General features: G+C 43.8%; 1 protein-coding gene across 2 annotated transcripts in view; it reads right to left on the bottom strand.

Annotated features, from left to right (window-relative positions):
- Nucleotides 1–963: 963 nt before the first annotated feature.
- The window catches only part of LOC115162144 (protein Daple), a 95,073-nt gene continuing 77,607 nt past the window's right edge, over nt 964–18,429 (bottom strand). For both annotated transcript variants that reach the window (XM_029713163.1, XM_029713162.1), the window contains exons 27-32: nt 16,712–16,995; nt 12,678–12,887; nt 11,338–11,403; nt 11,108–11,176; nt 10,673–10,890; nt 964–3,072 (exon numbers count right to left, since the gene is read on the bottom strand). In XM_029713163.1, the coding sequence (XP_029569023.1) occupies nt 2,095–3,072; nt 10,673–10,890; nt 11,108–11,176; nt 11,338–11,403; nt 12,678–12,887; nt 16,712–16,995 (1,825 nt within the window). In that variant the 3' untranslated portion in view covers nt 964–2,094. The remainder of the gene's footprint in view (nt 3,073–10,672; nt 10,891–11,107; nt 11,177–11,337; nt 11,404–12,677; nt 12,888–16,711; nt 16,996–18,429) is intronic.

The raw sequence follows: 18,429 nt of genomic DNA on the forward strand, positions 1-18,429 counted from the left end.
GTTCTGGGATTGAGTTGCACCAAAGTACGTTCATCTCTAGGAGACCGAACAAGTCTCCTTCCTGAGCGGTATGACGGCTGCGTGGTCCCATGGTGTTTATACTTGCGCACTATTGTTTGTACAGATGAACGTGGTACCTTCAGGCGTTTGTAAATTGCTCCCAAGGATGAACCAGACTTGTGGAGGTCTACAATTTTTTTTCTGAGGTCTTGGCTGATTTCTTTTCATTTTCCCATGATGTCAAGCAAAGAGGCACTGAGTTTGAAGATGTACCTGTGGATGTATTTCAAGGCCTACCTCCAACTGACTCAAAAACCTCTGACCCACTGGAATTGTGATACAGTGAATTATAAATTAAATAATCTGTCTGTAAACAATTGTTGGAAAATTACTTGTGTCATGCACAAAGTAGATGTCCTAAGCAACTTGCCAAAACTATAGTTTGTTAACAAGAAATTTGTGGAGTGGTTGAAAAACCAGTTTTAATGACTCCAACCTAAGTGTATGTAAACTTCCCACTTCAACTGTACTATAATACACTGTAATAGGCGGACTAGTCGTCTGCCTAATAGAGCCTAATGACATTTTTATCCACAGGCTTTTTACTAATACAGAAAACGCATCAATACATTAAGAGAATGAGAGGTTGTACACAATTCAAAATGACACCACCCTTAGTGAACCACACTCAACTTCACAACAAACTCATTTAGGTGAGAAGATAAAAACAAGCAGACATAGTTTTGTCATTGGAGTGGAACATAATTTAGACATTGAGTCTTACTGACATTTTAGAGCTGGGTAGCAGTGTAAAAAAATATATACAAAACGTAATAATTCCAACCCTATCAATAATTCAAAACTAAAAAGACAATCCTTTAATAGCCTCTTGTCGTTAATGTCACCGATTAGTTTTCTGTAATAAAAATGTTTCCAGTGTTCAGACACATGTCTACTTATTCATCCTTGTCTTATTATAGTGCTCTTCGGATTGTATTGGGAAAATAAGATGTATTTTCTGCACATACAAGACATCACACCGACAGTGTTCTATTGTATAGGGATCCGTTTTCTGGGGGCATTCATGGTGGTTTGTCATGCAGAACATTTTACATTTCATTTTTTAATTCTTCAACCTGACCAGTGTCTCTGAAACTCTCATCTTTCTTCATTTCTCTCTCTGTCCATCATCACCATTATGTCAATCATCTCCAAATCGCTGTCTTTCTTCATCTTAAACTCACTCAATCCTTTCCTCCAGAAATGGTCCCCTCTTGCTACAAAAAGCCCTCTCTTCATGAGTTGGTCAGTCTGGTGTTCCCTCCCTCTATGGTATATCTGGCTGTTTCGTCCTGCCTCGCGTACACAAAAACAGATATGGGATGAATTACATGCTCCCCACAAGCCAGTTTCACTTTGAGAAGAGATATACGCAAAAGCCCATAGTTTGGGTCACCCACAGACGCAACAGAAAACAGCATGTTCAAAGTGGGAGCGGACCCATTTCCAGTAATGTGTCACTGAGGCTGTGTTGAGATAAACAAATCTGTCCTCAAGCTCCTAAAGATGGAGGACAGACGTTACCATGCAATTACTCTAGGAGTGGTCTTTCTCTCCTTCCACAAAATGTTAGTTTTTCAGATTCAGAATAGAACTCATTGGACAGGGCCAGACCCACTGTGCTGTGCATACAGTGCATAGAGCAACCAGTGTTGTCCAATAGGAAAAAAAGAAAAGAAAAATACATTCGTTGCTCTCTAGTGCTTTTGCCTTCCTCAAAGCATTCCTGTACACGTTAATGTAACTGCGGCACTGGCAGTCCCAAGTACCATGCCCACGTGTTGGTCATGCAAATCAAACCAACCATATGTTGCCAGCTGGGTACAGCGCCCTGTGGTGTGGTGGTCTCTTTGGGGTAGAATTTCCTTTATGAAGCTTTAAAAGCAGCTAGGAAGTTTCAAATGGTCAAAAACAGAAAGGACGTGGTCCAGTACAGTGAGGACCAGCCTAGCGGTGCCAGACCAGGCATCCTGTGGTTTAGCAGGAAGAAAAAATGTTGTACAGTACTGAGGCCTGCCACTACAATAACGACTCCTAGACACAGCCGTACTCATACCACACAGTCTGAGGGTCGTTGTTGGGGTCTGGGGAGGCGGAGGTGCTCCTGGGGTGCTCCTCTGTGCTGCAGCTCAGCCCCCCTCCTCCTCCCCCCACCTCTGGTTTCTTCAGCAGCGGGCAGTCAGCCTGTAGCCTAGCATCCCCCTCCTGTGGCTCCTCCAGCCTCAGAGCCGGCGCTGCCCTCAACATGGCAACCTCCCCAAGGTGGTTCTTCTGGTGGGTGGGCTGTCCTTGCGGCTGCAGTCCGGCGCTGGGGCTGTTGTTCCTGGGGGTGGAGCCTGGTGTTGTTCTCCCTCCATAGCACTCGGGCTGCAGTGACAGGGAGGAGGAGTGGTGCTGGTGATGGGCCAGGCTGAGAGGTTCCTCTTTGGGTGGAGCCAGAGACAGTTTGCGGGGGTCTATGTCCAAGGGTCCTGCTAACCTGGCAGACTGGGGGCGCTCCCTGGTCGTGGCTCCAGCCCCAGGCCTTCTGACCACCCCATCCCCACCACCTCGGCTGGGCGAGCCTCCTGCCTCCATGTCTGGCCGGTAGCTACCTGGACCATTGGAGCGCAGCAGGTCAGCGGAGGCCAGGCTGAAGGTCCGAGACAAACTGCTGCTGCCCAGACCTCCTCCACAGGGTGCAAAGGGTCCCAGGGGTAAAGGCCGCCCCCCTGTCCCTAACCCGTTGCTGGTCCGGTTGGGTAGGGTCTGTGAGTGGGACTGCGGCATGGAGGTGGATCCCTCTTGTAGCCCAACGCTGGGCTTGACACACTGGCCTGGTTTGGAGGTCCTGCCTGGCCCCTCGCCAGACCGGTGGAGGTCTGTGTCTCTCTTCACAGTGGGCGTAACATAGCTGGTGGGGGTCTTGGCTCCATCACTCAGAGGAGAGTGCCGACAAAGGGTGGATCTCTCTCTCTGTTCTAATGGGTTGAAGTAGTTCGCCACCAGATTTTCTCGACTGCCTGACTGCACCTGAGGGGAGGGAGAAGGGAGACAGAAACAGTATGTAGACAGATTCACCAAGGAAATAAACCCTCATCACCCAGGGAGAGAGTCCATCCAGAGCTATAACTCTCCATGCTCAAATTCCTGGATTACTGTACAGACAACATCAGACTGATCCAATCAGTGTTTGTTTAAATGGTGTCTGTTAAACAGCATTAAAGATTCCCCTGCTCACTGCTCGCAGGGCTAACAGCCAATGAGACGATAAGAAAACTAATATAAGAAATCCTTTTATAAACAAAGTGAAGTATTGATTTGGTCTCACCTACCTGCACCATTAAGAATACAGGGACTGTGAGGTAACACCACTGCTCAGGTATCAATCAATACAGCACTTTGGGATGTTGGTGAATGGGAGTGTTTAGGCATCAACAGGGCTCAATCAAATTTAGTTAAGTGTCTTAATTAGTTTTAGTGTTTTAATTGGTTAGTCAGGATCAGAGGGGCACAAAACAATCAGATTGGTCTATGCATTCAGAGAGATAGAAAGAGAGCAAGGCGTTAATCTCTTTCTCAAGGGGCTTTATTAGCATGGGAAATGTTTACATTGCCAAAGCAAGTGAAATAGATAAACAAAACTGAAATAAACAATAAAAATGAACAGTAAACATTACTCACAAAAGTTCCAAAAGAATAAAGACATTTCAAATGTCATATGTCTATATACAGTGTTGTAACGATGTGCAAATACAGTACCAGTCAAACGTTTGGACACATCTACTCATTCAAGGGTTTTTCTTTGTTTAAGAAAAATTCTACATTGTAGAATAATAGTGAAGACATGAAATAACACCTATGGAATCATGTAGTAACCAAAAAAGGTGTTCAACAAATACAAATATATTTTATATTTGAGATTCTTCAAAGTAGCCACCCTTTGCCTCGATGACATCTTTGCACACTCTTGGCACTCAACCAGCTTCACCTGGAATGCTTTTCCAACAGTCTTGAAGGAGTTTCCACATATGCTGAGCACTTGTTAGCTGCTTTTCCTTCACTCTGCTGTCCAAGTCATCCCAAACCATCTCAATTGGGTTGAGGTTGGGTGATTGTGGAGGCCAGGTCATCTGATGCAGCACTCCATCGCACTCCTTCTTGATCAAATAGCCCTTACACAGCCTGGAGGTGTGTTGGGTCATTGTCCTATTGAAAAACAAATGATAGTCCCACTAAGCACAACCCAGATGGGATGGCGTATCGCTGCAGAATGCTGTGGTAGCCATGCTGGTTAAGTGTGCCTTGAATTCTAAATATATCACAGACAACACCATCACACCTCCTCCATGCTTCACGGTGGCAATCACACACGCAGAGATCATCCATTCACCTACTCTGCTTCTCACAAAGACACGGCAGTTGGAACCAAAAATCTCAAATTTGGACTCATTAGACTAAAGAAAGGTTTTCCACTGGTCAAATGTCCATTGCTCGTGTTTCTTGGCCCAAGCAAGTCTCTTCTTATTATTGGTATCCTTTGGTAGTGGTTTCTTTACAGCAATCCAACCATGAAGGCCTCTGAACAGTTGATGTTGAGATGGGTATGTTACTTGAACTCTGAAGCATTTATTTGGGCTGCAATTTCTGAGGCTGGTAACTCTAATGAACTTATCCTCTGCAGCGGAGGTAACTCTGGGTCTTCCACTCCTGTGGCGGTCCTAATGAGAGCCAGTTACATCATAGCGCTTGATAGTTTCTTAAAGTGCAGTTGCAAAAAACGTTCAAAGTCCTTGAAATTTTCCAGATTGACTGACCTTCATGTCTTAAAGTAATGATGCTTGCGTCCCACCTAGTCAACAGCCAGTGGATTCGCGTGGCGCGAAATACAAATACCTCATAAATGCTATAACTTCAATTTCTCAAACATATGACTATTTTACACCATTTTAAAGACAAGACTCTCGTTAATCTAACCACACTGTCCGATTTCAAAAAGGCTTTACAACGAAAGCAAAACATTAGATTGTCAGCAGAGTACCCAGCCAGAAATAATCAGACACCCATTTTTCAAGCTAGCATATAATGTCACATAAACCCAAACCACAGCTAAATGCAGCACTAACCTTTGATGATCTTCATCAGATGACACTTCTAGGACATTATGTTATACAATACATGCGTGTTTTGTTCAATCAAGTTCATATTTATATCAAAAACCAGCTTTTTACATTAGCATGTGACGTTCAGAACTAGCATACCCCCTGCAAACTTCCGGTGAATTTACTAAATTACTCACGATAAACGTTCACAAAAAACATAACAATTATTTTAAGAATTATAGATACAGAACTCCTCTATGCACTCGCTATGTCCGATTTTAAAATAGCTTTTCGGCGAAAGCACATTTTGCAATATTCTGAGTAGATAGCCCGGCCATCACGGCTAGCTAATTTGACACCCACCAAGTTTGGCCTTCACCAAACTCAGATTTACTATAAGAAAAATTGGATTACCTTTGCTGTTCTTCGTCAGAATGCACTCCCAGGACTTCTACTTCAACAACAAATGTTGTTTTGGTTCGAAATAATCCATAGTTATATTGAAATAGCTCCGTTTTGTTCGTGCGTTCAGGTAACTATCCGAAGGGTGACACGCGAGCGCATTTCGTGACAAAAAAATTCAAAATATTCCATCACTGTACTTCGAAGCATGTCAAACGCTGTTTAAAATAAATTTTTATGCGATTTTTCTCGTAAAATAGCGATAATATTCCAACCGGGCGACGTTGTATTCGTTCAAAGAGAGAAAGAAAAATATGGAGAATTCACCTGAACGCGCATCTGCAGTGTCACTGTTCTCAGCCTGACCAGTAACAAACAGAGCTGCTGTACTTAGCCAGGAGACTGGAGAGACGTCATTACACTTTCTGGCGCCTTCTGAGAGCCAATGGAAGCCTTAGAAAATGTCACGTTACAGCAGAGATGCTGTATTTTTGATAGAGATGCCAATGAAGGAGAACAAATTGTCAGACAGGGCACTTCCTGTATGGAATCTTCTCAGGTTTTGGCCTGCCATATGAGTTCTGTTATACTCACAGACACCATTCAAACAGTTTTAGAAATTTTAGAGTGTTTTCTATCCAAATCTACTAATTATATGCATATTCTCATTTCTGGGCAAGAGTAGTAACCAGTTTAAATCAGGTACGTGTTTTATCCGGCCGTGCAAATACTGCCCCCTAGCCCCAACAGGTTAATTGAGCCGTTCTTGCATTAATATGGACTTGGTCTTTTACCAAATAGGGCTATCTTCTGTATACCACCCCTACCTTGTCACAGCACAACTGATTGGCTCAAACGCATTCAGGAAAGACATTCCACAAATTAACTTTTAACAAGGCACACCTGTTAATTGAAATGCATTCCAGGACTACCTCATGACGCTGGTTGAGAGAATGACAAGAGTGTGCAAAGCTGTCAAGGCAAAGGGTGGCTACTTTGAAGAATATCAAATATAAATATATTTTGATTTGTTTAACACTTTTTTTGGTTACTACATGATTCCATGTGTGTTATTTCATAGTTGTGATGTCTACACTATTATTCTACAATGTAGATAATAGTAAAACTTTTGACTGGTAATATAGTTAACCTGTTGGGGCTAGGGGGCAGTATTTTCACGGCTGGATAAAAAAATGTACCCGATTTAATCTGGTTACTAATCCTACCCAGTAACTAGAATATGCATATACTTATTATATATGGATAGAAAACACCCTAAAGTTTCTAAAACTGTTTGAATGGTGTCTGTGAGTATAACAGAACTCATTTGGCAGGCAAAACCCTGAGACAGATTCTGACAGGAAGTGGATACCTGATGTGTTGAATTGACTTTAAGCCTATGCCATTGAAAAACAAAGGGGCTGATGAATGTTTTGGCACTTCCTATTGCTTCCACTAGATGTCACCAGCCTTTACAAAGTGTTTTGAGTCTTATACTGTGAGATCTGACCGAACAAGAGCCTTGGAACGGTGATGGGCCATTAGACGCCTGGCGCGCGAGTTCATGTTGGGTACTCTCGTTCCAATACGTTTTAAAAGAGAACCCAATCGTCCGCCTTGAATTTTATTCATGTTCTGGTTAAAAAAGGCACTAATGATTTATGCGATACAACGTTTGACATGTTTGAACGAACGTAAATATATTTTTTCCGTTCGTGAAGTGAAGTCCGGCTGGCTTAGATCATGTGCTAACAACACGGAGCTTTTTGGACATAAATGATTAGCTTTTTTGAACAAAACTACATTCGTTATGGACCTGGGATTCCTGGAAGTGACATCTGATGAAGAGAATCAAAGGTAATGGATTATTTACATAGTATTTTCGATTTTAGATCTCTCCAACATGGCGGTTAGTCTGTATCGCAAAGCGTATTTTTCTGGGCGCAGTGCTCAGATTATTGCAAAGTGTGATTTCCCAGTAAGGTTATTTTTAAATCTGGCAAGTCGATTGCGTTCAAGAGATGTAAATCTATAATTCTTTGAATGACAATATAATATTTTACCAATGTTTTCTAATATGAATTAATTATTTTGTTGTGATGACTTGACTGCCGGTTATTGGAGGGAAACGATTTCCTGAACATCAACGCCATAGTAAAACGCTGTTTTTGGATATAAATATGAACTTGATAGAACTAAAAATGCATGCATTGTCTAACATAATGTCCTAGGAGTGTCATCTGATGGAGATTGTAAAAGGTTAGTGCATAATTTTTGCTGATTTTATGGTTTTGGTGACGCCTGTCTTTGAATTGACAATACATTACACACAGCTATTGTCAATGTACTCTCCTAACATAACCTAACTTTATGCTTTCGCCGTAAAACCTTTTTGAAATCGGACAACGTGGTTAGATTAAGGAGATGTTTATCTTTCAAAGGGTGTAAGATAGTTGTATGTTTGAGAAATTTGAATTTTGACATTTATTTGGTTTCAAATTTGCCGCTCTTGAAATGCACCTGCTGTTGATAGGGTGCGCCACGGGTGGCACGCTAGCGTCCCAAATAGCCCCAAGAAGTTAAAGTACAAAAGGGAAAATCAAGAAATATGGGTTGTATTTACAATGGTGTTTGTTCTTCACTGGTTGCCCTTTACTTGTGGCAACAGGTCAAATCTTGCTGCTGTAATTGCACACTGTGGTATTTCACCCAATAGATATGGGAGTTGATCAAAATTGGATTTGTTTTCGAATTCTTTGTGGGTCTGTGTAATCTTAGGGAAATGTGTGTCTAATATGGTCATATATTTGGCAGGAGGTTAGGATTTGCAGCTCAGTTTCCACCTCATTTTGTGGGCAGTGTGCACACAGCCGGTCTCTTCTCTTGAGAGCCAGGTCTGCCTACTGCGGCCTTTCTCAATAGCAAGGCTATGCTCACTGAGTCTATACATAGTCAAAGGTTTCCTTAATTTTGGGTCAGTCAGTGGTTAGGTATTCTGCTACTGTGTACTCTCTGTTTAGGGCCAAATAGCATTCTAGTTTGCGCAGATTTGTTAATTCTTTCCAATGTGTCAAGTAATTATCTTTTTGTTTTCTCATGATTTGGTTGGGTCTAAATGTGTTGCTGTCCTGGGGCTCTGTGGAGTTTTTTGTGTACAGAGCCCGAGGATCAGCTTGCTTAGGGGACTCTTCTCCAGGTTAATCTCTCTGTAGGTGATGGCTTTGTTACGGGAGGTTTGGAAATCGCTTCCTTTTAGGTGGTTGTAGAATTTAATGGTTATTTTCTGGATTTTGATCATTAGTGGGTATTGGCCCAACTCTGCTCTGCATGCATTATTTGATGTTTTATGTTGTACACAGAGGATATTTTTTGCGGAATTCTGCATGCAGTCTCAATTTGGTGTTTGTCCCAATTTGTGAATTCTTGGTTGGTGAGCGGACACCAGACCTCACAACCATAATGGGCAATGGGTTCCATAACTGATTCAAGTATTTTTAGCCAGATCCTAATTGTTATGTCAAATTTGATGTTTATTTTGATGGCATAGAAGTATTGTTTTAGTGATTCACCATAGTGAAAGCGTAGGCTCAGGTTCAGGGTCTCTAAGTTTTTGGTTGGATAAGTTTCTCAATTTCTTTTAGGTTTTTGCATTCGTCACAAACCATTTGTCATTGTTAATTTTCTTAGGTTGTCTGCTTGACATTTTTAGATTTAATAGGGAAGCTGAGAGATCAAATTTACTGTTTAGGCTTTCTACTGTTCTAAGTTTACACCTTCACTATTACAGTAAAACATTTTGTCCAGGAAGTTGTCTAAAAGGGATTGAATGTGTTGTTGCCTAATTGTTTTTTGGTACGTTTCCACACTACTTTCCTTCCATCTATACCATTTAATATTATTCAGTTCCTATGGCTTTGATGAGTATTGCTCTGTTCAAGTAGACTGTGATTTTGCTGTGATCTGATAGAGGTGCCAGTGAGCTGACTGAACACACAGTCTCTGGGTTGAGGTCAGTGATAAAGTAGTCTACGGTACTACTGCCAAGAGATGAGCTATAGGTGTACCTACTGTAGGAATCCCCTCGAAGCCTACCATTAACTATGCACATAACCAGCGTGCGACAGAGCCTGAGGAGTTGTTGATTATGTTGTCGTAGTTGTGCCTAGGGGGGCATATGGGGGAGGGAATGATGTCACCTCCAGGTAGGTGTTTGTCCCCCTGTGTGCTGAGGGTGTCAGGTTCTTGTCCAGTTCTAGCATTTAGGTCGCCACAGATTAGTACATGTCCCTGGGCCTGGAAATGATTGGATTTCCCCCTCTAGGATGGAGAAGATCTCTTCGTTGAAGTATGGGCATTCTAGTAGAGGGATATGCTGTAGGTAGCACACAGGAGAAAATTTCTCTCTGTTGAGATCATTTCCTTTTGAATTTTTGGCCAAATTTAAAATGTTCCTGTTTAGATTAATTTAATAGAGTTAGGTCTGCTCTATACAAAATTAGTATACCTCTGAGTCCCTTCCCTGTTTCACACCTGGTAGTTTGGTGGATGGGACTACTACCTCAGGCCTTGGATATTCTAGGATGAGAGCTCACGTGCTTTACATAGTATCACTCACCACATAACTAGACCTTACCTTATATCTGAAACTGGGGACTTAAAGAGAGAAACCTGTTCAGTATTCCTCATTTGCAGATGTAAAAAACAAACTTAGTTCAGACCATTCATATTTTAGAGGCTCTTTTTGGGAGATAGTCTAGGTTGGCTGAATTATTTAACTAAATGATTTCACATCATAATTTAAAACATGAGAATTGGTCATAAGAAGCCACAACGCCTTCATCCATTTCCGTATGACACTGTATGCTTATAGTGGCTGGTGAAATTTAACAACCCAGAATATATGTGTCAAATAAAACTACTGGCTATATCCACAACGCCATTCATGCCAAACCCCCCATACATCACTTTAAGGCATAGTATGTGCCAGATCTTCCAGTTGTAGATGAATATGTTTAGCCATACTAAGTTAGTACCCCCACATCCCAAACCCTTCATCCATCTCCCCATGACCCATTATCTCTCTATGCTTACAGTGGTTGGCACGTGTGTGTGTGTGTGTCAATGCTTACAGTGGGTGGTGACAGGGTGTTGCTCTCTTCCAGGAACTCTTCCAAGGTGACCATCTCGCTGCCAGGGGAGGAGGTCCGGTGGTGGCCAGTCCTCTGGACCGGGGTGTGGACAATGGCGCTCCAGGGGAGGGTCAGGGAGTGGGACACATCGTGACTAAGGCCCACTACGTCATCACTGGACAGACTGGCAGAACGGTCCTGCAGGTGCTCCAGGGAATCTGGATGGACAGAGGGAGGTAGAGATAGACAACTGCTGAAAATGACTTCATTAAGTCCGTAGTTGGGGATAGTACCAAAAAGCAGGCTAAAATAGCGGTTGAGATATGTTTAGTGTAACATCAAGTGGTATAGAAAGAAAAGATTGTTAAAAATTGTAAAAATCTATTGAATAGGTACTTTGCAGGGTTTACAGATAGGAATAGATGCTGGTTGTACCTTTGCAGTTGACAGGGGAGTTGCTGCTAGAGGTGTTGCGACTGAGCTCAGCAGAGCCTGGTCGATAACCTGCAGAGAAAGAGATGGAGGGGACTACATTTTCACTATGGCTCAGAGAGGTAAGGGAGAGAAAGAATGAATAAGAAAAAAAGAGTGAGCAAGAATGAAAGAAACCTAGTGAGAGGGACACAGAGCCGTCTGAACATGTATTGACCATCCTTGTTCTTTACCTGCGTTTCCATGGACAAAATGAGTATCAGGGGAGTGAACCCGAGAATCGTCCTCATAGATGAAACCTGCAGAGGACACAGACAGGAAAGGGGGAAGTGAGAGTTACTCATTCACGTCATCACACATTTATGGAGCAATAAAGTTACATGTTATGAGTCATTGGTCTTAACAGACATTTCCCCACAACAGTACCACATCATTGCACCAACGTCTCTTATTAACTGTTCCTGTCCCACTTTACAACTGAAAGTGTGCACACTGAAAGGTCTGGAGTGTATAGGGCGATTAAGGGTAATCTCCAAGCTGTAGGAAAAAAACTCAAACGGATTTACACACAGTAGGAAGTGAGCCGCCTGTATTTCAAGTATAGCTCATAAATGTAAAGATTTTCATTTTACATGAGCATAACCATAAGCTTATGTCTCTCCACACGCTTCAACCCTAAATGACATCCTATAGATAAACTATAGATAGTCGACTTAGTATCTACATACTGAATCCAAATGTTGCTCCTGTATAATATCATGTAGAAACTGGCTCTGCAAGATGATGTAGCCTAAAACCACAAGGCTCCTTCCTGTAAGTGTTTGTGTATCTATTCCCCAGTTGACGGGACAAGGTTCTGAGATTCGACCAGAAGGTTTCAAGCAAAGTAAACAAACTTTCCATTAGACCGCGACTGTGATTATTGACTGAGGACAGCAGAATTATTCCATTAGAAAGCACTGAACACTGATTGTCAGCCAGAATTTCAGCACTGTGTAAACAATGCATTCTGGGGGATTAGGGATTTAAGTCACCTGTTTGGTGTTATTCTAGAACACTAGCTAGGTTTCTATCCAATTGGCGACAGATTGTCATGCAAATATTTTAAAAAGATGTGCATTTCCCCACCAAAGGGGTTTCCATCAAACTGACTTGTTACAGATAAAATGCTGTGCGTAAATACGTAGTGCACATAAAAATCACTTGTGTAATAAAGTTTCCACGTACTGAATAACATTTATTTAACCCTTATTTTACCAGGTAAATTGACAGAACACATTCTCATTTACAGCAACAACCTTGGTAATGGTTACAGAGGAGAAGGGGGATTAAAGCAGAAGTTCAATGTGTTTCCATCACATTTTCAACTCTCGCAATGGTTTTGTCACAAAATCGGTTGCAGTAAAATTGCAAACTTGCCCAATCTGCCACAAAACTGTGGATGGAAACCTGGTTAATGACTTTAAGTAGAGACAAGCAAATTTGTTTCATGACATAGAAAGGACATACTGCGGGCCTATACTATGTCATGGTCATTGAAGATGGCAGTGCATGGGCATTGGGCCCACTCTACCTTTGGGCCTGCGTCCAGGCCTGGAGCTGGAGTTGGGTGTCAGGCCTGAGGTGGAGGGTTGGTTGGCAGGGGTGGAGTGAGCAGCAGCCCCCCCTAGCTCCACACCTCTCCGTCTGGCGTACAGCTCCTCAGTGTCATTCACACCCTCACTGCTGCCCCCTGAAGCACGGAACCACTCCCTGCCTCTGGACACTCCACTGTCGTTTAGTGCTAGGGAAACAATGACAGAGCAGTTAGTATCTATGATGGTACCACATCCTTCCAAACAAACCCCATTCTGGACACAGCAGATGCAGGTGAGCTGGAGGCTGCTGGACAGTGGACACAGTTAGGGCAGATGGACTATACATTTGTTAAAGCAGAGAAGGGTTACCGTCAGCAAAAGCTTTCTAAGGGAACAAGTTGACTCCTGGCCATTGGCGTGTTTACTACGGTACACTGCTATACAGTAGTCTCAATTATCACTTCTTCAGTCACAGACCTTTCCAAATGACCTTACCAAGGTATATACACCAATGGTTTCCAGAGGCATTTTGGACCTACCAATGTTGCTATCCGATTATAGTCATAATGAAAGTATAATAGGCTAAATCCAATTTTAGTTATTCAGGCTGAACCTTGGCCTGCTGAGACAGAATAGAACACTGACAGTTCTACTTCAACAGGAAGTGAAGGCCTTGGCAGTTTCCTGTCTGATTAGATCTTAGAAGAGAGAGAAAGATCACCAACTACTTCTCTGATAGAGTTCAGTGTGTCAAATCGGAGGGCCTGTTGTCCGGACCTCTGGCAGTCTCTATGGGGGTGCCACAGGGTTCAATTCTCGGGCCGACTCTTTTCTCTGTATATATCAATGATGTTGCTCTTGCTGCTGGTGATTCTCTGATCCACCTCTACGCAGACGACACCATTCTGCATACTTCTGGCCCTTCTTTGGACGCTGTGTTAACTAACCTCCAGACGAGCTTCAGTGCCATACAACACTCCTTCTGTGGCCTCCAACTGCTCTTAAATGCAAGTAAAACTAAATGCATGCTCTTCAACCGGTCGCTGCCGACACCTGCCCACCCGTCCAGCATCACTACTCTGGACGGTTCTGACTTAGAATATGTGGACAACTACAAATATCTAGATGTCTGGTTAGACTGTAAACTCTCCTTCCAGACTCACATTAAGCATCTCCAATCCAAAATTTCGCAACAAAGCATCTTTCACTCATGCTGCCAAACATACCCTCGTAAAACTGACCATCCTACCGATCCTTGACTTCGGCGATGTCATTTTCAAAATAGCCTCCAACACTCTACTCAACAAATTGGATGCAGTCTATCACAGTGCCATCCATTTTGTCACTAAAGCCCCATATACTAACCACCACTGCGACCTGTACGCTCTCATTGGCTGGCCCTCGCTTCATACTCGTCGCCAAACCCACTGGCTCCAGGTCATCTACAAGTCTCTGCTAGGTAAAGCCCCGCCTTAGCTCACTGGTCGCCATAGCAGCACCCACCCGTAGCACGCACTCCAGCAGGTATATCTCACTAGTCACCCCCAAAGCCAACTCCTCCTTTGGCCATCTTTCCTTCCAGTTCTCTGCTGCCAATGATTGGAACGAACATCAAAAATCACTGAAGCTGGAGACTCATATCTCCCTCACTAGCTTTAAGCACCAGCTGTCAGAGCAGCTCACAGATCACTGCACCTGTACATAGCCCATCTGCAAATAGCCCTACCAACTAACTCATCCCCATACTGTATTTATTTATCTTGCTCCTTTGCACCCCAGTATCTCTACTTGCACATTCATCTTCTGCACATCAATCACTCCAGTGTCTAATTGGTATATTGTAATTACTTTGCCACCATGGCCTATTTATTGCCTTACCTCCCTTATCTTACCTCATTTGCACACACTGTATATATATTTTCTTCAACTGTATTATTGACTATGTTTTGTTTATTCCATGTTTAACTCTGTGTTGTTTTTTTTGTCGCACTGCTTTGCTTTATCTTGGCCAGGTCGCAGTTGTAAATGAGAACTTGTTCTCAACTGGCCTACCTGGTTAAATAAAGGTGAAATAAAAAAAGAGAGTGTGTTGATACACTAACAGACAGCAATGTCTCAGTCAGTAGGGTGTCTGGTAGGCTACTGGCTGGCCAAAGCCTTTGATTCCCTTCCCTGCTCCCTCGCTCCCTCAGTCAAGCATGGGATTGGTCATTGATGCAAAGCGTACCGTGTTTAGTAGTCGCAGACATCAATAGATCCAATAGAACAGTTATTCTGCATTTTAGCACAGCCATCGTCATTAAGGTGGGCTGAGCGAGGGGATAACAAGAATGGTGTGGAGGGAAAAGAGATGGATGGTGAGTATAAAAAAGCATGGCAGAGAGTGACAGACACACGGCACACAAGAGTACAGGATATGGAATAAAGGAAGATGTGAGATTGTGGTGTTTGGGTGTGAGACAAGGAGAGTATAGTGCTAGCTGGAGGCAGTCATTATCAACAATGCAACACAGGCTAACGCTTAACATGGAACAACGTGGCACAGAGAGCATGTGTACACAGGCAACCTAAACACTCAATCACTCCCTAAGTGGTATTTATATCACTCCTGGGGGGGAAAGCAGAAATCCTTTGAATAGCAGTAAATATTGCAGATTGCCTCCAAGTAATTCTCCTCTCAACATTCCTCCATCCATGTGGAACATGGAATTGATACTGGCTGCCAGACTAAGAGACAGAGCAAATAGATTAACTGCCTTTATTGGGATGGTAGGCATCACTCTTCAGTTACATTTTACATTTTGACATTTTAGTCATTTAGCAGACGCTCTTATCCAGAGCGACTTACAGTAGTGAATGCATACATTTCATTAAAAAAAAAAAAATATTCCGTACTGGTCCCCTGTGGGAATCGAACCCACAACCCTGGCGTTGCAAACACCATGCTCTACCAACTGAGCCACACGGGACCTTTACATGATTAACCTAAACATATCAGGTGACATACAGATATCTCATTCTCACAGAAGTAGGCAAAGCTGCTGGCTGGCTGCAGTGAGGGGGGGCTCCAATCCAAAACAAGGCTACTTACTGCAGGGTCACCCAGAGTGGAGTGCCTGGTGTGAGGCTGGAGGCCTCAAACTAGCCTGTTCAGTGTGTGTGTGTGAGTGAGTGAGTGAGTGAGTGAGTGAGTGAGTGAGTGAGTGAGTGAGTGAGTGAGTGAGTGAGAGAGAGAGTGTATGTTGTGATGGGAGGAAAGCTTGATAAGTGTGTACATGTGTGCATTAAGACGTCTGTTTTCTGTAAGGAAATAATGACAGAGGGACAAAAAGTAAAGATGTTACAGATAAAAGAAGGGGGGTAAATAAAGAGGAATGAGTGAAGATGGTGGTATTATAAAGAGGAATGAGTGAAGATGGTGGTGTTAGAACTGTCCGATGATGGGTGGGAGGGGCTCGGTGGTGCAGGTGGGGATGTCAGAGGAGGACCAGAAGCGAAGGCGTCTAGAGCGAGAGCGTTGTGAGGGAGGCGTCTTGGGAACCTTCTCCTGGCTCCTAGTCCTCAGAAAGCCAAACCGCTTGGCTGCAGTGACAGGGGGTACTGCTGGCAGGACTGTGGGTACTGCTGGCAGGGCTCGGGCAAGGAATGGGGGTACAGAACAGGAGGGGGTTATGTTTTACATACAATGACAAAGAGAAGAGGGAGAAAGAGTGAGTGAAAGTAGTTAACTGCATGTATTATATAAATGAACAGGGCCCGAAATTGCCCAACAAAGATGACGATATAAAGTATTAAAATGTTTAGTCATGCAATAGATCCCCATTGAACTAGTAGAGAATGAAGAACAGACATAAAAAAACAAAGGCAAGATGAGTTTGAGGGGGAAGACATTTTAGATTTTGTGTAGCTAGTTTACAGCTACCTCTTGTGGAAAAAAAGAGGACTTGTAGAACTGTAGGGCCAGGACAACTTCCATTATTCAGGGATAGAACTACCCTGGATGAGTAGACATCCCCTCTGTCTGTCTTACCTCTGCTGGAGTATGTGAGGGTGGGGGTGAGGGCAGGGAGGTGTCCCTGTCCATGGTGGTTCTCCTCCAGAGAGTGGTTCCGTACAGAGTCCAGGCTGAGGCAGGACTGGCGGGGGGGCAGTGGAGGGGGAGGCGTGGGGGGAGGGACGTCAGGGAAGTCCAAGGTGGGAGGTTCGGGCAGGGGAATGTCAGGGGCGCTCCGCACCCTCTCCCTGGAGCTGTCCTGTCTGTTCTTGGGCTTGATGAGTTTGGCCAGAGCCTTGGCCCCGGCCCAATGGTTCCTCCTGACAGACAGAAAGGAAATCACAGTTACACTCAGACATCCATCTAACTTCAGCCCATAGGTCACACTGGCGTAGTGGAAACCTCCGCAGCAAAGCTACCACCTCATCCTCGACAGACGAAACACCATGGCAGGTGGAAGCTAGTCGGCCTACTGATGCAGCACCTAGTACTAGCAGCCTGCCAGTCCCTTCTGTGAACACTGGTAAGCCTACGAGTGATGAGAAAGATCACTCCGACAGCGTGGAGTCCAAGTTCCAATGTGTAATATAAAAAGGATACCTGCTAAATACTGTAAATACAGAAGCTATAGATAGGCTAGACTACATTGTCTGCATAATGAAACAATCCATTGGCAAAGTGGGTGGGGTTTTATCCTGCCTGTTTGGCCCTGTCCGGGGGTTTCATCGGATGGGGCCACAGTGTCTCCTGACCCCTCCTGTCTCAGCCTCCAGTATTTATGCTGCAGTAGTTTGTGTCGGGGGGCTAGGCTCAGTCTGTTACATCTGGAGTATTTCTCTTGTCTTATCCAGTGTCCTGTGTGAATTTAAATATGCTCTCTCTAATTCTCTCTTTCTTTCTCTCTCTCGGAGGACCTGAGCCCTAGGACCATGCCTCAGGACTACCTGGCATGATGACTCCTTGCTGGCCGTGCTGCTGCTCCAGTTTCAACTGTTCTGCCTGCGGCTATGGAACCCTGACCTGTTCACCGGACGTGCTACCTGTCCCAGACCTGCTGTCCCAGACCTGCTGGAACCCTGACCTGTTCACCGGACGTGCTACCTGTCCCAGACCTGCTGTTTTCAACTCTCTAGAGACAGCAGGAGCGGTAGAGATACTCTCAAAGATCGGCTATGAAAAAGCCAACTGACACTTACTCCTGAGTTGCTGACTTGTTGCACCCTCGACAACTACTATGATTATTATTATTTGACCATGCTGGTCATTTATGAACATTTGAACATCTTGGCCATGTGCTGTTATAATCTCCACCCGGCACAGCCAGAAGAGGACTGGCCACCCCTCATAGCCTGGTTCCTCTCTAGGTTTTGGCCTTTCTAGGGAGTTTTTCCTAGTCACCGTGCTTCTACACCTGCATTGCTTGCTGTTTGGGGTTTTAGGCTGGGTTTCTGTACAGCACTTTGAGATATCAGCTGATGTAAGAAGGGCTATATAAATACATTTGATTTGAATCCATAGTAAGCTATTATTTTGATGGTGGACTGATTGTATTTGGCATTAATAGACAGGTTTTATGCAGCACAAACTTTCTATCCAAGCTGTGAGAGAGCATGAGGACAGCTAAGGTAGGCTATAGGCATACAGGACAATTGGGCAGGAGGGTTTACTGACCATGTGACCTGACCAGGAAAAACTCTGGGACCTAGGACTTGCTAATGGATCCATTTGTCATCCTATTCATAGTTCATTGACTA

Source organism: Salmo trutta, chromosome 25 (genome assembly GCF_901001165.1).
Source record: "Salmo trutta chromosome 25, fSalTru1.1, whole genome shotgun sequence".
NCBI classification, from domain to species: domain Eukaryota; kingdom Metazoa; phylum Chordata; class Actinopteri; order Salmoniformes; family Salmonidae; genus Salmo; species Salmo trutta.